Here is a 22,279-nt window from a genome sequence, read left to right as displayed (position 1 = left end):
TCTTTCGTTTCTCCCTCAAGGCCATGTTTAAAAATACATGGTACTGTGTGCAATGTAAAATCAAATAATGAAAGTTCTCTTGATAGAATAAAATATCTTTTATTGACAATAAACAGGTAAAGTGACCATATCACAACTCTTGACACAAAATAAAACAAGGTGACATAGCATTTAGGATGAATATATAACTTCAAGTCAGAGATTCATAACACAACAAAGCGAAGAAAACAGAAGTTTTTATCATGACAACAGGTGTATGATAACATGTAAATTATGTTTGGACGGCTTATCTTTTTGTATACTTCGTGGAAAATATAATCATATATATATCGCTCGCGCCTTTCTTTAATCTTTCACACTCACGGATATGATGTTCAGTTGTTATAAAACTATTATACATACATAATGAACATATCTCTACCACTACACTTGAATAATAATGAACTGGTATATGCATACCATAGTCGACCTGTGAAAAAAAAGAGAAAATCTACTTCTCTAGACTTAAAAATGAAATTTTAATGTCTGTCATTCTGGAATATATCAGCTAAAAATAAAATGACCTAAAATTATATATATCCTATCGCTCTAATAGTCGTGCTCCAATTGAAAGGTAAAATGTGTATCAATATATCAACATGACACATACATGTTCTGTATATGTTAACACGAATATTTTCTGATAACGAGTGATTTGCTACTCTCATTTATACATGTATAAAAATGACCTATATTGTACAATCTAAATGCACGTCTTTATCACAGTTTCAAACAGTTTTAGCACTCAGTATGTACATGTTTAGCAAACAATTCAGTGCTGTAACATGACGTACCATATAATACCTAATATCTATATGTGTCCATGTTAACAAAATATGCAGCTAGGTGTCTCTCTCTATTAGTTTCTGTAAATCTGTTGACTGCATAATCAATTAACACACTTTTTTAACCTATACATAATATTTGGCAATACACAATACACAGGATTTTTTGTCCTCGAGATATGAACATAAGATGACAAGAGTTTGAAGATTTAAGTATTTTCATTTGCAAATAAATTACATGTACCACTTAAATGCAAAACAATTAATGGATTTCACGTGGAAAGTAAACACATGCCTAGGACAGGACCAAATACACAACATATGGACAAACTTTACATCAACCAAATGAATTCTGGTTTACTAAAGAGTACATAGATTTCCCTGTGCAATTTGTTAGAATACATTAGATGCTCCATGCAATAGCACATTATAGCCTACAGTTCTGATACACAACTTGTGAAAATATAACCATGTGTACTTCTTCTTTTCAATACTGTGTTGTATGAACATGTACCCATACATGTATCAGATGCATACAAAAAAAATTGACTGTATTAAGTAAAAATAAGGGTTTAGCTATAATATCTCCATTCACAATTCTAAACAATAACCAAGATTTAATGAACAATAGTAGTGGTAAATGTATTAACATGCAATTAAGAATTCATAGATTCAATTCTACAAAAATATTCTTAAAAAAATAAATGAAAATCACTCTTGTTTAACTCATCAGAAGTGGAAAATCCCAACAATTCAACTGAATTCACACTGAAGGTGACTGGTTTATAATAATAAATAAAATCAAATTTTGTGACCAAAAATTACCATCAAAAAAAATGTTGCTTTCATTCTGAATTCGTGACAATGAACCACAAACAAAAATATCACTGAGACAAAGATATTGCAGAGGTCTGGTCCAGCAGGCCACTCCATTTTCCCCATAATGCAATATTCCTCCCATCAGGCACTGTCCATTAAGTTCAAAAGGTCATCCTCAGCCTCATTCTGATCTCCTTGAATTGAAAGCTCTCCAGCTATTCTACTCAATTCATCATTCTTGTTTTTCTGCAATAGAAAATTCATACCTTTTAAAAATAGTTCATATGTCAATCTCATGCCAAGAGCAATGAAGTATCCCAAAGATCTCAATTTAGATAATAATGCATGTATTTGAGACAAAAAATATACAAAGTAAAGTACATATAACACACTCTCAAATAATAAGTTTTTATACTCGTGTCACAACTGCATGAATTGACCAAAAAATATTTTCTGATTATAAACACATAGAGAAATTGGCATGCTTAATTTGCATTGTAAATATATAGATCTGAATCAAACATGCATAATATAGACTTGACCTTTGTGAAGCTGAGAACATGCACTGTGATTTGATTTAACTATAGCACTCATTAAATGTAAAATCATGAAAAAAGAAACAGTCTTCACTGTGTGTGTTACCCGATGTGGAAGAAACACCAATAAAAGCACTTACATTTCCACCTTCACCCTAGCAGATTAACAAAATTAATATAGAGATCACATAACAGTTAATCAAACTAATTCTAGGGTTCACCTATGTTCTCAGACAGCAGTTCACTTTAAATTTATAAACTTATTTGAATGTATTAAGCAAACCATGTTATTTATTGAGAGAATTAATGTAAAATTTTCTTATTAATTACTTTCTAAAGTTCACGTATATTAAATCTGGCATTACAACATTCATAAAAAAAATATCATATTTGGTCAAAAGGATTAAAATTACGAGATACAACTTTTTTTCTCGCAGGGGTTTGAAACAAGCTAATGTTTCTGTATATGCATTTGTAGTTTACCTCAGCATTATGTAATTGCAGCCAGTGACCATAAAACCCTACCTTGAGATCAATGTTGACAACTTTTGATTGGGCATGTTCCACAGGTTGAATGGTCGCCACAGATGCTTGTCTGAAAAAAAAATTATACAAGTTTTAAAATTAAATGAAAATATACATGAATTAAGCCAATACAAGTTGCCATAGTTGTTATAAATAATTTTATTATACCTTAATGTTAAATACTGAAATCTGATTGGTTTATACACAGTTGATAATCCGTTATAATACCCTCAGCGTTAGCAACACACTTGGCAACGGGTAACACAATGAATTGTTACATGTGCATAAATTATGCACATAAGGTTGGCCGTAGAATTCAGGTCATTTCTGTGTAAAAGCACTAATAATTTCTCTAAAATTAAGACATTCAGTATAATAAAATAAATACTGCCTGTTTGGGAGGATAACGGTTGAAATTGACACCCCTTCGAAAACCATTGTCAACCTCCGCTTCGCGTCTGTTGACAATGGTTTTTTCGGGGTGTCAATTTCAACTGTTACCCTCCAAAACAGGAACTATTTATATAATATGTAAGAAGCAGAAACTCATACCTTTTTTTAATTTTAATGCTAAATAGCTAAATAATGCTTGAACAAAGCAAGGGATAACAAGGGAGATTCTATGCTTTACACCCGTGAACACAGACTCGGTTACCACTGACAGGGTTATTTCCCTTTATCAGACTTATAACACATGTACTTACTCTTCCTCTTCGTCGGTTTTAAACAGGTTAAGACGGATTTCTGATTTAGGTGCGGAGCTTCCGATGAGTTGACAGAGAAGATCTAACTGAGCTTTGGCCATAGGGTCTGGAGTGGCGGAATCCTGAAATCAGTCATTATATGTTAGTTACAAATGTTGAACCTCTTAAAAGTATCAATATCAATACTGTTTTATCCCTATACAATGCCCCATGCCCTTATAAACACTCCCAGAGCTAAATTCAATTGGGCTAGTGAGAATAAAGGCTCTCAATACCAAAAGACTTTCATTCTTATTTTTTGTCAATTATTAAAAACAAAGTAAGAAAAAAATATAAGCATGAATCAATTAAATGTAAGAAACTACATGAATATTACTGTAATTTCCACAAATCTATTTGATATTTTTGAAATATCAAAAGTCATTTTTCAGAAATATGGTATAATATTCCCTGTAAATTAGTTGTCGTTGTAAAATATATCATATTATACATGTATCGATAGGAAAGTTTGCTCATGATAGTTTGTCTCATCTTCGCTAGCCAAGGCGGAGGAGAGAAGCGGATCGTAAACCCTTGGCTAGCGAAGATGGTTTATGTCTAAGCCTAACTAATTAAAATATGAAACACAGAGAAGAAGCAAAAAACTCACAATATCTGATACAGTTGGAGCTGATTTGGAAATACGATGGGATCCACTGGTTTCTACTGGCCTTGACACAGAGTACCTGTCAACAGGTCAAGGTCAAATAATATAAAGTCTACTTGTATCAAAACTGCAGGAATCACTGCTTGTTTGTTATGTTACTTGCAAATTTGGGTTATAATAGCTTTCAGTATTCCTGAATATTCAAACACTTTTAGTGGCCATTTTTATCATAATACAAGTATTACCAGTACATACATGTATAGCTAAAACACAAAAGAAATGAATACTATGCACATAAACATGCTCAAATGACCTTCACCTAAATTAGATGAATTAAGATGTCATATTTATCCAAAGAGAGCGTTAGATTTGTATTTGTAAAATACGTACAAAACACCACTCCTTATCAAGGTACCGGTAGTTTATTTTTTAATAACTATAAATTCAACAAAAAATTCATCACTACTTGGAAATTCAGTCACATTGAAGTCACACAGAAACAACTAGAGCAATATTTCTCTAATTAATCAAGAGATAGAGCCATTCTACATTTGATTAACAGCATTGATTAAGCACTATAGCCTTGGCAAACTACAGAACACACATAGTAAACACTCACTGCTGGCCATAGGCGTGCATGTACCTAGAAAATCAGTTCATCTACAATAACAGCCTTAATTAACAAACGAGTCATATGTACAATATCCTAACAAATTCCTGAACAAAAGGCCCCTGGACCATTTCTCTCACCTATGTAAAAGTAAATACACACCTGAATAGAATTGATAAACTCAAAAGTTAAAGAAGAGAAAATCTGTTACATACGTACATGTATTTGTAAAAAAAAAAAAATCACGTCAAACCAATCAAACTGACTGTGATTATAATGGCTAAATTTGTAATGCAACATGTGGCCTTTTTTACCTTTATATAGGTACAGAACACTGAACGTTTTAGTACGTATATGTAACTACCTTTAATTAACAATTATTCCAATAACATCCAAAGTTTCTAGAAAATCAATTGAAATGGACAATCTGCTGATTTTTTAGTTTTGGCATTGCATCTGTACAAATGTTTTATCTTTGCTGGGAGGAGGAGGGTCTGGTATAGAGTATCATTACGCTATAATGTACATTGATCAGTGCTAGTGTGACACTTACATATTGGTTCCTAGGGTTGTGATTCGGTTCCCCACAATGTCCAGAGACCCGTCCCCCTGGGGAGGCTGGTAGCTACCCCCAGGGTTGAAGGAGGAGGTTTTGACCTCAGCACCACTGGCATTGAACAGCCTGAAAAAGGAGAGTCCAGAATGAATCTAGGATAATTCATTATGTCACTCTGAGAATAAATCTAGGAGTTTTTATAATGTCACTCTGAGATCTCTTACACCTAAAAAGGAGAGTTTAAAATGAATCTAAGATATTCATTATGTCACTCTGAGAATGAATCTGTGATTTTTTATACTCTCATTCTGAGATCTCCTAACCCTATAGAGCACAATAGTTGCAAATTTCAACCATTCTGATACATTAACAACACAAGGATATTCTAATTCATTTCAAATTGCATTTGCTTAGTCTTTACCAACATGATAGCTGTAATATTTATATCTAGGCTAATACAAAAACAGTAAGATTGAGATTTTATTTCTATACATGCATTGCTGTGTGAATACCTGTGCAATATATTCATAAGGGTTACCAATCATGTATATTTTAGCTTGTGAATCTCAATATATTTCAAATCATATGAGATGACATTGACCTAAAGCCATTGCTATCAATTTGTCACTTTGATTTTAAAATCAATGCAAAGAAACCCAAGGATCAGCCAGACCTTCTTCATAAAATCATTAGATAAAGGACTAAGGACTAGAATGTAATCAGCTGTTAGCTTGGTCTTAATGCAATTGAGTTGAATGATAATGTGCAAGCAAATTTCAGGTGACATAATCCAAAGAACATGTGCAAATTGTCTCAATGAGAGTCTAGCACTCACTGTCAGATAATGAATGACATTTTTTGGACTATAGGTTGATTGATATTCTATCATTAGAAAATATATATCATGATAATCATTGGGTTTTTTTTCTATACATTGGATTTTATGGACGATTGGAGTATATCTTTATTTCTCTGAGGCGCGCTATCCTCGTCTTATCATCAAGATCACCTTGTCTAATGCTTAAAATAAATTCGAATCAAAGTTCTTTGTTTAATCTCAAATTACTAGTAAAAGAGATTCTGCTCATTGACGAGAAAATAGTTACAACCCTGATAGATTAAAACACCAAGGAACTGCATATGACAGCTCGTTAACACAACGAGAGTATGGATCAATAACTAGCATTGCTTACAGCAGCACATGAAATATTACTACCGAGATAAATTAATCAATCTGTCGGCTTTTTGAGCCCTTAAAGCCAATTAATGGTTTGTTTAATGCAGCATAACACATCAACAGATATCAAGACATTTTCCCCGAGATCCCCGGAGGCTCTTCAGGAGTCAAGGGGGGTGATTTTGTCTGCCAGAGGACTATCGACAGTAAAGTGTCGTTGCATCACAGGCTACAGTTATTGATTAACGAAGTAGCTAGACAGCTCCAGGAATCTTCACTAACAGTTTCATCTCAGACAATGAACATTAATATTGGATGAAACAATTACCAGGTAATATACCGGTAGTACTAACTGGTATTCCCCATTCAGACAATGTTGTCTACAGTACAATACTTTTCATAAATTATGAATTGAATTGAATATAATACTGCAATTATTCAGATTTCAAAACATTTCTGCTGAAGTGCAAATTGGGATTTTTTCACATAATAAAGTTACCAAAATATTGGCCATGAAGGACCCCACCCCTGGAAAACAAAATAATCCCTTGCTGAAATTTTTTGGATCAACTGCACATATCAATTTATTCTATTATCATTGGATTCTGTACTGCGCGCCCTTCCTCTTTTCTTTAAATCTTGTTAGTGTAGCTGCCTCACTTACTTAATGGTTCCCGGAACTTCCGCTCCATAAGGCACAGCACCTCCTGTGGGAAGAACAAAGCGACCATTGCTGTTCTGTACCTTGTCCTTCAGAAAGATGGAAACCTGCAGAACAAATTCAAACAGCATCTCATTAAGTTTCCACTTTAAAAAAATTTTATAGTTGAGTACTGTACATGTATCTAAATTGAAACCATGCAACTAACATGTACTTAATTTTTATATAAGGTTTATTACATGTACTACAGAATGTGCATGATTTAATTTGCATCAACTTCAAGAATGCTTTCACTAATGCTTACAAAGGTCTTAATTTGCAGCATATGAAACTTTGTTAAATCTTCAAATTAATGAAGATTTGTCAGTAGCAACTGAGTAAGGTTCGCAGATGGAGTAAATAGCCCTGAAATATTGAATTTCAAAGGACATATTTTCCAATAAATTTAGTGTTCTAATTCTTGAAATTTGCTCTAGCAGTAGACTAATTTGTCAGCAATTATACTTAGAATACAGGTACATGTACCAAGAATTGCAATTTTCAAATCAATATACCAGGAAATCCAATTTCATTTCATTGACCAATTCATTATTCAAAATTAAAATATGCCAATTCACATAATTTCTAAAAAAACAAAATGGTACATGTAACAGTCAAATCAAAACTTATCAAATTCATTGATTTTACAAAAAATAGGTTAAAAAAATGATGAAGTGTTTTAAAATATGGGTAATATGTATTGATTTAAATTTCAAACAATGCTAAACAGTCTCCTAAATAAATTAGAATTCCAACAATTTTTAAAAATAAAATTCTGAAAATCAGAAAAGCATGCAAAAGTTTCTTAATACATAAGTAAGATGAAATTATAGCAAAATCTTTAATCCCAAACAGTAGTTTGACAATTTTTTTTGGTCTCCATTTTTTACCTCAGTATCATAAAGTACTAGTATATCGAGGCAACTGGCAATCTGTAGATTGATTGAATATTGTGGATGGCATTATAAGGACATAAACACAATTATATGCATAGTTCAACTGTTCTCTCATTATCAAATAAGCCACTTCTCAGCTTCCAATCCAATCAACTAATGAAAATTTCAACATAATGGATCCTTAATGTATGGAAACCACAAAGTAATTCCCATTACAAAATTATTTTTCATGAAATTTAAGAATGGGAAATGAGCTAGTGCTTTAATATTTCACAGAACGCTTTTCAATTTTCTTTCAATGACATTTGTGTTTTTCATGAGGATAACCAATTCAGGTTGCCATTAAATGATCATAACTTACTCTAATATGCATATCCTGGAAAAAATTAAGCAGTGTCTGTCGTATAAGCTGAAATTCTCCATTGGAAAGGGATCCAAATGTCTGAAAATAGATAAGAAAAGTTGTATTAGATATAATTACTGAGTCTCTTTATTCATGAGTAGCCCTAAAAATCCTTAAAGGTCTCCTAATGTACAGACCTGTGTAAGGAGCCTGTACACATTCTAGTTCTCTGTAACTAACTCTACAAGTTCTCTAGAGATACGCACAGTGATCCTATACAATTACCTGTATAAGAAGTCTTTACACACATCCAAGTTCTCCTTAACTATCTCTACAAGTTCTTTAGATTATCACACGCTGATCCTTTACAGTTTCTTGTATAAGAAACATGTACACATTCTATTTCTCTGTTACTATCTCTACAAGTTCTCTAGATATATGTACACATGCTCGATCTCTACAACACATCTCTATAGTTCTCTATGTGTATATGTAGACACACTGATCCTGTACATTTACCTGTATAAGCAGCCTGTACATTTGCTCGATCTCTACAACACATCTCTATAGTTCTCTATGTGTATATGTAGACACACATATCCTGTACATTTACCTGTATAAGCAGCCTGTACACATGGTCCACCTGTTGTTTGATGTTTGGCTGGCCCTCCACAAAGGCACGGATGGCATCCATGTGATTCAGGGTGATCAGAATGATTTCTTTTGGTCGCAGACACAGTGACACTTGGTATTTGAAGGCCATTGTCATCAGATCATATAACTGTAAGTTAATGAAGGAAAACTCAGTAAGAATACAGCATATTTCAAATTTATAATTACTTATGTGTTTTTGTATTATACACAGAAAACATAACATCCCTGGAAGTGAATGTAAGATAGCAATATCTTTTATTCGCATCATTTTGAAACTTTATTGGGAATGAATAAAATTTGGACAAGCTTCATGGTGGTAAAGACTGAATTCTATTTTTATTTTACAGAAAGAAGAAAGAAAGATTTATTGAAATACACATTCAAACAAACAATTTGAGCTTAAAAAGAACTAAAGAAAGTTGAGGTTTGAATATGGAATAGCCATGGAAAATTTCTTAGAGATAAATTGGAACGTAACGATTTCCACTTCCAGTGGGTCATGTGCATTGACAAAAAAATAAAACCATTAGATAGAACATCTAGCAAATAAGAGATAAAGAAGACAGGGTTGTCTCTAAAACCCGGGGGATGGGGGGGGGGATAAATTACTCTGCCTATAATGACAGAATAACCCACCTATTATTGAATTTCAAACACAATCTAGCTATAAGCTAGACCCCCAGACCCCCTTCTAATTTTTTTTATTTCTTCCTTCTACTTCAGTTTTTTAAGAAAACCCTGGAAGTGTCTCTATTTTTAATTTTTTAAAAATATCAAACAGTTCTTGTCCTTCTCTGGGGTTCTAGATAAAGTATGTTAATAATAATGGATCATTTCTGACAATTTGGTTGTTATTCAAATCAATTTTTCCTCCTGTCAATATTTTAAATCTCTGCAACACTCCCCAGCACTAACAGGGATATATATATTCATTGGCAGATTTCAGTGAAAAATCAATACTCAAAGTGAAAGAAAAACCTTTGTTAATTGAAAGCCTGTATGCCATTGATTTTAATCTAAATCCATGCATGAATCCTTGAATTTGATGCTCTGTTCAGATTTGCACTGCCGACTGGCAATGCAATTTTATTGCATTTGGGTTGCAAATGGTTAATAATGCAAGTTTGTGATTTGCAATCATATAATTGCCCTGATATGGTAATCCATTTCCTTTAATCTGTTACACATGTACAGACCAATTAATGAGTTTGCATTTTTTTTAATTCAATAAAAAATAAGAATCAATGATCAACATTTGCTATAAAGATAATCAACTTTTCTCCGTATTATTATATTTTTTAAATATTACACATATCCTACATATACAGGTTACAGTATCAATATCATTTGTCAATATCAAGGAGGCTGGGTGAAAATTCAAACATTTTAGCCTAAACTTTTAGAGATTTGAATTCCCATATTTCAAACAAAGTTCTTTGTCTAAAGGAGGTAAATAAAGCCTACAAATGGCCATGAGGCCATCCTTAAAAAAATGTTTAGAATTGCCACCTGGAGGTTTCTACACCCAGGATGAAGGGAGGGGATTTTTTTCAAACTTGAAGTTAAACTGATTAAAAATAGGTAAAAAATGAAAATTTTCAAATAAAAAAAAAGTTATTTGTTTTTTGTTAATGAAATTCTATCAGCTGAGGGTATTTCAATGAGTGAGGTGGCAATTCCAAACAAACAATAATTTTATTTTGGCCTGCCCATCCAGCCCTCTTTAAAGTACATGTACACTGCACTATGCTTGGAATAGAAATTAGACAGATTTACCTTGTCCATACTAGGAGCGTTGAGCCTCATTATTGAGGCATGAGCTAATCTGTCAAACACCGTCCTCATGGCTTTCTTGGAGTAAAGAGGCTGAGGTTTGAACAACTCTTCCATAAACCTCTTATGGAACATTGTGGATATGATGTCATGTAGAACTGAAAGTAGGGTGTGAAGATAATAAGATACAGTTAAAATACAACAAATCCCCCGACCCCCAATTTGCTTGTAAATCAACAAACAAATACTTATTCTTTTAGCTTATCACAACCATAACTTTTGTTTCATTGGCTTATAACGTTAGCTGTCAGCAAAAGTACTTATACTGGCCAACAGGTACTATAATCATTGGTGAATAAGTTTAGGGGGGGGGGGGCTTGAAAACAGAGACAGCACTTATAAGATCATTTTTTTCTTGGCATAGGGATCTTCTTTAAACCATTCCATCAGTCTATATAAACAGTATTTAATCCTAGTCCAAAAATCATTTTTACACAAAACTTGGAAGTTCAATGATATTGAATTTTATTGAACTAAGTCAGATTTTAGCATTTTTTTCTGCATGTCACACGTGAACAACAGAAATAAAATGATTTTTAACATACTAAACATATACTGTATGCCTATTTGCCCTACTACACATTGAATATAGAACATGGGTTTTACAAACCGGGAGCTGTCAAGACAAAAAGGTAGCTATTGCATTCAGCACTCACCTTTTCTTGATTTTTCGTTAGGAATATTTTGAGCTCTAAGTCTTTGATCCAAAATATAAATCATTTCCCCACCAAGGTTAATGAAAAGAAGCGGTAGAGTTTTGTACGACATGATTTCACTTTAATCTTAATCGATCTGTCGGTTCTCGTCAAAAAGCCTCACGTTGTTACAAGGTGAAGGACATTGTCAGGCGCCCTTTGGAACCCCTCGGACAAAAATAGCGACCATGGATGTGCTTTCGCTTTCGCTTGGTTCCACTGGTCTTTTAACTGCAGTTTTTGTCTTCCTTTCGGTCATTTACTACATTTTCTCAAAGAAAACACAAGAAAATAATGCCCCACCATCTTGTAAAGGTTGGATTCCGTGGCTTGGATGCGCGTTTGATTTCGGAGTTGCTCCTCTCGGTTTCATTGATAAAAAGAGGAGGGAGGTTTGTAAACTGTGAACTTTAAATCATATGTCAGCAAAAATTGTAAATGGGACTTTGTCTCAAATCCTTTAATAGAAGCTTAATCTACGTTTTAAATGGAGTTGTGATTGTCTTTTTTAACATGAAACTGTTATTTCTTAGTGATCATCAACATTGCGTTTCAAGGGGAATAACTCGTGTCACACTCAATTAATATAGCAAAACCCAATAATCTCTCTTTTATTATAAAATTGCTACTATAAATTATGAATTTGTGAATAAAAACATGATAGAGTTATGCATAGATGTGTTCTCTCTAAATGATAATTCTGATCAGAGATGAAATTCTGAACACTTTTTGAACAGCACTACAATTTGGTAATGTTGTATATGACCAGGCCTAAGGTCTGTCCCAAGTTATTGCTTCCATCACTTTTAAAATAAAAATACACATACCTGTTAAAGAAATACAGTTGAAATTAATAAAAGGGAAAATATCCAAGATTTCTTCATTGATGCATTATCATTTTTCACTTTGGAATGAAAACTAATTTCTTATGAAGATATATAATAGGAAATGTTTACATCTTTTCACCATTTGAAACTCACTCAGAATACCTTACACAATTTTTCAACATTATTATCTGGGCTATTTCATGGCTGATGCAATGTAGAATCCCAGTAGACTTTCTATTTTGGGTTAACTTGTGTATTGAAGCCTGAAGCGGTAGAGGAGGGCGTTTCAAAACAGATAATCTGGACATTTTTCATATTAGTGGATGAACGTAGTTTGAGTACAAAGGTATTAATGATTATCAAAAGATCAAGCGAAAAGTGGTGGAAGCAAAAACTCGGGACATAGTAAAGTTGTGGCCATTCTATCTACTATGTTACTGTACAACATCAATGTAAATGTAAGAACTTTAAAAGTCATTAAATATCTCATTAGTGTTACAAATGTTCATCTAAAAAAAAAATTTGTTAAGTTTGATGATGGCCTTTAACTGAACAATATAAACATACTAAAAATACTGTAAAAGATAGGACAGAATAGGAGTTTCTAAATAAATGTTATTTCACAGAACTATCAATCCAATTAAAATAAGATTCTTGGATTCACTCACGTAATTTGCTACTCAGTAGCAATCTATGTGATTGGAAACAAAGATCTGATTTTAATCAGATTGCAGAAGTGTAAACATTATATTAAATCTCTTTCCATCTCAAAAGTGTGTTAATTTTGGGACAAGAGATTATGAAACTTGCAGCTTAATTGTCATTTATGAAATAAAAATCCTTTTATTGTAAAATGTTTAAAGGTCTGAATAATTGATAGACATCCTGAAAATAATATAATATCAGCTTTAAAATTTACAGTTTTACCATAACAACTTTTTGGTGCATTTGAGAATTCTTTTTTACAACTGTTATCATTTCTATGATAGTACATGTGTATGGTGAATGGATGATATGGATACATTTCTGTTTTAACAGCTAGGCCCTGTATTTACTCTGCATGTTGCCGGAGAGAGACTGACTTTTCTGACAGAGGCTGAAGATTTCCACCATTTCTTTCAGTCCTCAAATGTAGATTTCCAGAGAGCTGTGCAAGATCCGGTGCAAAATATTGGTAAATCTTACTATATATCATTTCTTAATACTCAAAATATGACTGTCACAATGCATTGTTTAGTACGTAACTGTTTGATATATACTGTAGAGGTACATTGTAATTTACTACATGTACAGTACATGTCTCTCTTATCATTGATACTTTGTGTATAAACTCTTGCATCTTTGCTGGCCAACGAATGCCTTCAGGTCTGGTATAATTGGGGATCAAACTCCACCTGGCTATAAGCAAAGAGGATATATTTTGTACTGATACATGTAACTCTAGTAGTTAATGTAAAAAGTAATGTGCTTTGCCATATTTAAAATGGATCCTTGCTCCACCTAGCAACCAAACTCAAGAAGAGGTCAACCATTTTTGGTGATCTAGCTACTGTATTGTCAATAAGATAAATTTTATTCTAGAATAATGTAGAATTCACAAAGAGCTACACTTTGTCAAATAATGTAAGGGTATTTTCAGGAGGTGGTTGTTTTGAAACACTTTGAAGACCATACTAAAAACACGAACAGAAATTACCAAAGCAATAAACTATTTAGGGTCTATCTGAAAGATGTCCTGACCAATATGTTGCAGCTTCTGTAAGTGAGGAGTCATTCATGCAGTACCACACCAAGATCCATGACATGATGAAAGGGAGGCTAGCCTCGTCACGCCTGAGTGATGTCACACCTCATCTCATTCAGCAGTTCAAGGGAAAGATACAGTCCGTATTTGGAGATGAAGGTTAGATTGTTGGCAAAACAGTGACTACCATACTTTCCTTTTTTTATGCATATGTAACTGAGCAACTAGAAAAATATAAAATGGTGTAAGATATCTGTGTTTCACTTTAAGTTTCCAAGCTGTGGCTTCAAAATGCAAAAACAAAACCCCTTTATTTAAATATCAGTGGTATATCATTGTAGTGGTTTATCATGACATGCCCTCTATAGGAAAATTTCATATTTATGAAGCTCACTTATTGGAAGCGTATTATCAGCTACAGTGTATTATTTATGTGTAGATTGTGGGTTCAAATCTTGCATGTGATTGTTTTCCTTTTTTCACCACTTTAACTTCTTTGAATTGTCTCCCTTAAAATGCAACATCAATAATGTGTGGCGTACCGTGATTTCAGCAAATTGTGTTTTCTTTAATAGCTATCTTTTTTGGCTTTTTAAATTATCAATTTTGATTTTAGGGGAAGGAGATTTACATGATTTGGTCAGAAAAACAATGTATGCTGGTGTCATTAACAACTTGTTTGGTGACAACACACTCGCCGTGGATGACCCAAAGGTAACCCCAAATCTTCCCATGGTGGTCCATAATACAACCATCAAATCATTGAAAGTTTGGATTTTGAAATCAGAAACTGTAGTTTTCTTACTTTCGGCAAGTACTTAATTCCACAAGTTTGCTGTTTTGATAATGAGAATGGAAAATCACGAGCGCTGAACTTTTATAGTAATTTTTTTTATTTAGTTCTCAACTGTCAGAAAAATTAAAGCTAGATTTTTAAACCTGAGAGTGATGCTTTTAGTGATTTTACATGGATATTTATCCCTCGTGTTTAATTAGCTATCTACAGTGTTCATGTAATCGAATTATTATTATTATAATAAACAAATCATTTGAGTATGGTGGTTGCAATGTACCAGTATTAGATGAATTATTTGAATATGGTGGTTGCATGTAATAGATGATTTATTTGAGTTTAGTTGTTGAATCTGATGTCTTATTTTAAAATCTAGAGGAGCTACTGCTGTCATGATTTTAAAGTATTTGGTGAACAATTCGACTTTTGTGGTTATTTTGATGTCTAATCAAAGGAATCTATGAAATCCTGTCTCGGTTTTATTGTATGAATCGTTTGAGTATTGTGGTTGATTTTGATGTCCTATTTCAGGAATTTGAGAAAATCTGTCAGCACTTTATAGTATTTGATGAGCAATTTGAGTATGGAGCAAGACTCCCACCCATGTTTATCAGGTTTGTTTATTGATTATATCTTAAGTGATTTAAAAATTTCTTGAATGTCTGAGAAGTTATATAAGGTACATTGGACGATATGTATTTTGATTTTCTATAGAGATTGGTCAACAGCGAAACAGTATCTGTTGTCAAAGTTCAGAGGAGTAGTCCCAAAGCTACAGAATGAGAAAACACAAGGAAATCAGGTAGAATTTTTTTTTCAACCTAATACACAGTAAAGACTTATCAGGACAAAAAGATTTTGTTAATGGTACTGACCATTACTGGGTTATAAGTTTCACATCATTCAAGTCATGAATACAAATCGGTGTAGAAGGTTAGCTGCTGAAGAAATATGTACTTTAAGAGAGTAAATGAGGGAGTTTATTGTTCTAGTTAAGTTTTTATTTTTTTTTTTTATCTAACTGGGTTAATTTCATTGCATCATGATGAGCTTTTTTGTTTTTAAACAAGACTTTTATTAAGCTGCAGGCTTTTATTCCTGTTCTAGTATGACCCTTATCTCTCAAAAATTTGTTAAGTATTTTGATTGCCTTGTATTTAATGCTGAATAAAACAGAGGGAAGATTCAAGGCCATTTTTAAAGTGCCACTTTTTATAAGACAGCAATCTCTTTTGGAGACTGCGTACATGTATATAGTAAATATATAAAAGTAGTATATATTGAGTACATTTATGTGTATAAGACTCTTTTTGGTATATGACTTCTGAAATATGTCTGATAGTGTGTATTATGTTCCTAGTAGCACTAGCTATTGGGTTAATCCTTTAGCTCAGTCGGTAGAGCATTGGTTTTTTAACTGAAGGGTCCTGAGTTTGAGCCTAGTTAGGGTCATTCCTTATCTTCTATTACATTTGAGACATGTGTTATTAGTTCTGAGCTGTCATAAATTCAACACAAACCAAACCCCTGTTCAAGACTAGTATTTTTGTTGTTATTATATTGCATTACATGTCATATTTTTCTGCCAGATTTTAATTTGGTGTTTTGGAAGAAAGTTTACATCATTCAGTATTGTCATGTTCATTTCCTCTGTTTAATATGAAGTTCTATATGTGTGTGAAGTCAGAACTCTCTCTCTTCTCTCTCTCTCTCTCTCTCTCTCTCTCTCTCTCTCTCTCTCTTTTGCTCTCTAATTTTCAAATGTAGTCATTCACTTTGGTCAACATATATGTATTCAGATTTATTTTACTTTATTTAGACAGTTTTGCAATCTCTGGTCAGCATAACAGACAAACCTCATGCTCCAAACTATGCTTTAATGCTGTTGTGGGCTGCTTTGGCCAATGCTGTTCCTGTAAGTATGGCTGCTGTACTAGATTTTACTTCATTCTTGTAGAATAAACGGTCTCTGGTCAAAAGTTATCAAGGAGACCTGAGTTTGATACAATTATGACAATTTTGAAATTGCAGATACGTTTGACTTAAGACTGTACGAATGCATGAACATATAACTGGCTCTGAGTATGAGTATATGATTTGGAATTGATATTTAACAATTGAGCTGTTTTGAATATATTTATTTATAAGATAACATTTTGGGCACTATCCATGATTTTGAGCAACAAGAGAGTTCTCGAAAAACTTCAGAAGCAAGTTGATGACACATTGGGAAACACTCCAGGTAATTTGATTACTGTGGAATCATTAATTTTCGCGGGGGTGAATTTTCGTCGATTGCATAAATTTTACAGGTTCGTGGGGACGTAATTTCGTGTATTCGCTTAAACCTATAAAAGAAATATGAAATTATTAACCTTATTTATTAATTCGTGGAGGATGTTTATTCGTGGATGAGAGATACCCACGAATTCCACGAAAATTGAGCCACCACGAAATCTAATGATTCCACAGTAAATCCTCTGTCTGATGTAGTACTTGGGTCAGATACTCAACAAGAAGAAAAATTACATTTTGAATATGTAAACACCAAAAATATCTTGAGATTATAGATATTATAAAACATTTATTTAAATTTATTTTTTTGGAGGGGGGGGGGGGCTACATGTTCTTTTTATACAGGTAGCTCTAAGGCTAAGAGTGCTTGTATTCAGTTTCTTCATTTTGTCTTTAAAGTGGATACAGCATGATAAACATTTCAGAAGAGCAGAGTCTTGATGTAGATTCCCATTTTATTTCTCCAATTAGACTGGAATATCTTTCGTTGCACTGTCTATCAGCCAATACCCAAAGAAAAAAAATACTAAAAGACCTTACATAAGTTGTTAAGCACCAGGTTACCTTTAGTCAGTGAGCTTCTTGCATTTAAAAAATATTGATATGCAAGGCACAAAAAAATAAGTTTACACAACTTCAGAAATGACAGTTAAGATAAAGGAACCTTTCCCAGACTCTAGGAGAGAAGATTCTGGGTTCTGAATGAAGGAGATGAAGATTACAGAGATAGCAACACATCTTTCTAGTTCATCGGCTAGTTATCTATCAATGGGATTTATTTCTGAAACAAATTTTTATTTTAAAAAAAATGAGTTGCATGCAAAATTGATTCATACAAAGAGAAAAGACTTTGTATATACTTCTTACAACCTGGCTTAGGTTTCATATATAAAAAAAAAAAATTTCTTGTATCTATTTCAAATGATGCACTCAATTTACCATAAGCAATTTAGTGACGCTTGAAAAAATTTAAAGTTATTTCCAAAATAAAATGCAAGATCTAGATTTATTTTGGTCTTAAAAAAGTCACAATTGGCAGTAAAGGAAAAATATAACACTTCACATAGATACGTTATTAATTATTACAGATTTTATCATATATGACTCCTGTGAACCATAAACAGATCTAGATCTGATTTATCCAAAACCTGTTTATTTGAATTTGTTTCAAAGATCTCTGGATCAGTGCAACAAGATGTTTTTCACAGAAGAAAAAAGATTTAATCAACTTTAGATAAACAAATTACTTGCTAGTAAACACGCATTAAGATTAAATCTGTTAAAAAGTCAGCCACACTGAGTTGAAAATCCCCAAACCACATAAGAATTTAGTAGTATAGCTTGATTTAATTAAAACAGAACATTCGTTGGTCTTGACTTTGAGTCTATTTCTCTCTCTCTCTCTCTCTCTCTCTCTCTCTCTCTCTCTCTCTCTCTCTCATTTTATGCCCTTGAAAATGTGAGATTGCTCTCTCATTCAGTCTTTGTGTCCTTTGATCTGTCTAGATTTGAGACCTCATGAATTTTTGGAGGTAGACTCTTTATTCTTGGTGACCTTGAAGGTTATAACTGTTTTATTATAAACAAATGATAGGTAAAATTTAATAGTAATTATTTTAGGTAGGTTATTGAGAAAAGTCAAATTTTTGATCATGTAAATGTTTCCATGCTTATATACAGTAAAACACCCTTATAATGAACTGCCAGGTATGGGCAATTTTACTTCATTATAAAAGTAATTCGTTATCCATTAGCTTCACAATATGTTTAAAACACGGGAAATGAATATCACTTCACTATAAGTGTCAATTCATTATAAGCATGTTTGCTATAAGCGTGTTTTACTGTAAACTCAATTCATGAACATTTAGTTGTTTCAAGCGAGTTCAAGCTACAATTTTTGAATGATGAAAAAAAGGATATATGAAATTTTCTAAATCATTTAATCAGATTTAAGTAAAAAAATACTTACACCTGTTGTAATTGTGAAATGGAGAGATTTTACAATAAAAATTATTTTATATTAAAATGACAACATATAGAGGAGAAATGGGAATTCAACGAGGACTTCTTCAAGAAAATGCCGTACCTGAAGAGTTGTGTGATGGAGGCAATTCGTTTACATTCCGTGGGAGTCATTACACGGAGAGTGATGACATCATTTACCATGAGAGTAAGTGTTGTTTTCCTTGTTGTCGGTTATTGTTGTCATGCAGTGTTGTTGTTCCCTTGTTGACAATGTACTGTGGTTTAATTAGTACCGGTACTTGCGAACATCAATTTGCGTGGATTGAGTGAAAATAAGGTTTCAGTATCAAGGACACTTAAATTTGTTGCCAATGATTTTATCAGTACAATATATTTAGAAATTGCTCTCAATGAACATTAATTTCCATTGATAAACAACATCCCATGAAAATTGGCATTTTTACTATAAATATTGTTGAAACCACAGTAATAGCTAGAATTTTGGTTTCTGTGGTTTCAATCTCAAGTGGTCACATGCAGTCAAATAGCATCTGAAATCAGTTCTGTTAATGCAAGTCAAATTAAATCTGAGATTCAATGGTTTGGGTTTTTTAGGAGTATGTGATACCAAAAGGTGATATGCTGATGGTGTCTCCATTTTGGAGTCATAGAAATCCAAAATACTTCCCAGAGCCTGACACTTTTCATCCGGTGAGATTTAATCATTGTTTTAAGTTACATGTATGTGTGTAAGTACCGGGTACAGTAAGTAAAATAACTTATGGTATATTACCAATAATGGAGTTGAACATTTTTTCTTCCATGCTATGAGTACCAAAGATAAAATGATGTCAATTTTCATGTAATGCAAAAAAACTTGATTGTTAATTTATTTGCAGGATCGATGGAATACTTCCGACCTTGAGAAAAACTTGTACTTGGAGGGCTTCATCGCATTTGGAGGCGGACGTTACCAATGTCCGGGAAGGTACGGCCATCTTTTATGTCCCATATCATCATCAATTTTAACAATTTATTACCCCAAGTTTGGTATCAAGCAATAATATTTTGGAAATTGATTTCCACTTACAATGTCTACATCTTTATGCTTTACATTTGTTTGTATTCAAACTTTTTTGTTTCACCATTTTTTGGTGCAGTTTTGATAATTGAAAAATTAAATATAATATGTAAAGAAAAAAATAATATTTTTACACAAACAGTGTTGTTTTATAAACCTGTAGGTGGTATGCCCTAATGGAGCTCCAGATGTTCATCGCCCTGTTCCTCTTCAAGTACAAAGTCAATGCCTTGTCCGACCATGTGCCTTCACCGGTGAGTATCAATTAAAAGAAAATTCAGATTCCAGTTTTTGAAATTGTAAAGGATTTATCTTCACAGCTCTGACACATGAAGTACCTCAATGTTCCAGTTTATGCGTAAAATTGTTTGCAATATCACATTTTCATGAAAAATCATCATTAGGCTTGCACTGTGTTGATACATGGAGTTCACAAAACTTTGCTCCCTAAAACTAATCATGTTTGCAGAAACTGAACATTTTTAATGATTAATCTTGTTTTTCTTCTGTTTTAGAGTTTAAAACATGTAGTTGGGACACAACAACCTTCAAAGCCATTCCTAATCTCTTACAAAACAAAGGCTAGCTAATTCAGTAAATAATATCGTAAATCTATTTCTGAACAATGATGCATGTAATGTTTTTAGTAATACCTTTCCATATTATTTAATTGTCTCAGAAATATATATGTAGGTTTTTCACAAATTCCATATATCTTTTTTTCATGATTCAGTATAATAAATATTCATGCAAACAGACAGACGATTTATTACAGTGTATATATAATCTCAGGGATTCCATATGGATAAATCGCTGCTTAATTTTTGTTTTCATATATAATCAGGAAACATCTATTGCCAAGTACATTTGATACTCAATAAATATAATCAGAGATTTTAAAAAAAAAAGCATCATATTGCTCGGCAGCCAAATTCTCGTAGATAATCAAAACTATAGCCATCAAATCTCTTATATGTTTTTTTTCTGTATGTTGATTTGTGACCAAGCTTTGAAGCTTAAACAGGTGGTGTTTGAAAAAAACAAATCTGTAAGAAGACCACAAAGGGAATTCAAATCATTGACCTATTTATTTTGTGTGATGAAGCAATTGATTTTTTGATGTGTGTATTAAAATATAATGATATATAAAAGGGTACATGATTCATAGGCAGTAATAGTAATACAGAGGGACCTGCTTGAACTTACACCTGTGTTACCTGTATTACTGTCCATTCCAACGAATTTCTGGTTTATACTGGATTCACTGTTGTTTTCATATCTGTTGTTATAAGATGCATGTAGAAGATTAATGTGTGTTATATTGATCAAAGCCCCTAATGAAGATATTGATCTTTTTTGTGGTTGTAGATGTTGTATTTTAGGGAAAAAAGTTGTCATTGCAAGTATGTGACATGCACATCATCAAAAAGAGAGCATTAGATATTACGTACAATATTTATTACTAATATAACTAAAATTGACATGCAAGACTGTGATATGAACAAAATACTGTATTGTTGTATTTTTCAATGAAAATTAGATTGTGATTTTGTTTGTTGTCTTTTTATGGTTAAGACATTACTCTTTGATGAATAGAAAATGTATGAAAAGCGAACAATTGACAAAACATTAATTTTCATATTGTTAGAAAGTGACTTTGTATTTGTTTCATATGCATGTAAGAATAAAGATATTAAAAGTTTTAGACATATTTAAAAATATTAACACACATTTTTTTAGAAAAAAAATATCTCCTGGGTTTGAAACAAATTACTACTTAATTTTTTAGAAATAGATCAGCAATTCATAGTGTATCTCCTTGTTGGTATTACATGCATTTGATAATATTTACATAGAAATGGTAGACTAAGATATGGACAGGTGTTTATAAACCACGGGAAATCTGTCTTGCTGTTTTCATAACTGTTATCTTTTAATCTAATCGGTGCAGTCGGATATGAAATTTGTGTCAGCAAAAAACTGCTCAGAGATAGGCAAGTTGCATGATGTGGGAAGAGAACATATTTTTAATACAGATTTGTCAATATTTTAG

General features: G+C 32.6%; 2 protein-coding genes across 5 annotated transcripts; one reads left to right on the top strand and one right to left on the bottom strand.

Annotated features, from left to right (window-relative positions):
* Positions 1–83: 83 nt before the first annotated feature.
* LOC105348426 (protein OSCP1) lies at positions 84–11,620 on the bottom strand. Of its 4 annotated transcripts, XM_066071997.1 has the most exons (12): positions 11,480–11,620; positions 10,767–10,921; positions 8,950–9,117; positions 8,355–8,435; positions 7,062–7,165; positions 5,218–5,346; positions 4,674–4,697; positions 4,058–4,133; positions 3,409–3,530; positions 2,705–2,774; positions 2,320–2,334; positions 84–1,889 (listed from the first exon to the last, which is right to left on the bottom strand). In XM_066071997.1, the coding sequence occupies exons 1-12, from the start codon at positions 11,589–11,591 to the stop codon at positions 1,785–1,787; spliced, it is 1,161 nt and encodes a 386-aa protein (XP_065928069.1). In that variant the 5' UTR covers positions 11,592–11,620; the 3' UTR covers positions 84–1,784. The 4 variants fall into 4 exon arrangements, with proteins under 4 accessions (XP_065928069.1, XP_065928070.1, XP_065928071.1 ...); XM_066071998.1 differs by lacking the exon at positions 2,320–2,334; XM_066071999.1 differs by lacking the exon at positions 4,674–4,697.
* Positions 11,621–11,706: 86 nt separating this feature from the next.
* LOC105348418 (24-hydroxycholesterol 7-alpha-hydroxylase) lies at positions 11,707–21,833 on the top strand. The gene is made up of 13 exons (XM_011457818.4): positions 11,707–11,910; positions 13,384–13,519; positions 14,099–14,248; positions 14,706–14,803; positions 15,414–15,496; positions 15,597–15,684; positions 16,702–16,797; positions 17,031–17,124; positions 19,220–19,350; positions 19,761–19,856; positions 20,045–20,133; positions 20,390–20,480; positions 20,742–21,833. The coding sequence occupies exons 1-13, from the start codon at positions 11,707–11,709 to the stop codon at positions 20,814–20,816; spliced, it is 1,431 nt and encodes a 476-aa protein (XP_011456120.3). The 3' UTR covers positions 20,817–21,833.
* Positions 21,834–22,279: the final 446 nt, after the last annotated feature.

This window comes from Magallana gigas, chromosome 9 (genome assembly GCF_963853765.1).
Source record: "Magallana gigas chromosome 9, xbMagGiga1.1, whole genome shotgun sequence".
In the NCBI taxonomy this organism is placed as follows: Eukaryota; Metazoa; Mollusca; class Bivalvia; order Ostreida; family Ostreidae; genus Magallana; species Magallana gigas.
This window is presented reverse-complemented; position numbering and strand designations above follow the sequence as displayed.

Coding starts and splice junctions, on each gene's coding strand:
- LOC105348426 (XM_066071997.1), bottom strand. CDS start 11,591: ATGTCGTACAAAACTCTACCGCTTCTTTTCATTAACCTTGGTGGGGAA. Junction 8,436..8,949: donor TGTACAGGCTGCTTATACAG/GTAAATGTACAG, acceptor ATCTATTTTCAG/ACATTTGGATCCCTTTCCAA. Junction 2,775..3,408: donor AAAACCGACGAAGAGGAAGA/GTAAGTACATGT, acceptor TTTTTTTTTCAG/ACAAGCATCTGTGGCGACCA.
- LOC105348418 (XM_011457818.4), top strand. CDS start 11,707: ATGGATGTGCTTTCGCTTTCGCTTGGTTCCACTGGTCTTTTAACTGCA. Junction 11,911..13,383: donor TTGATAAAAAGAGGAGGGAG/GTTTGTAAACTG, acceptor CTGTTTTAACAG/CTAGGCCCTGTATTTACTCT. Junction 16,798..17,030: donor CTTTGGCCAATGCTGTTCCT/GTAAGTATGGCT, acceptor TTTATTTATAAG/ATAACATTTTGGGCACTATC.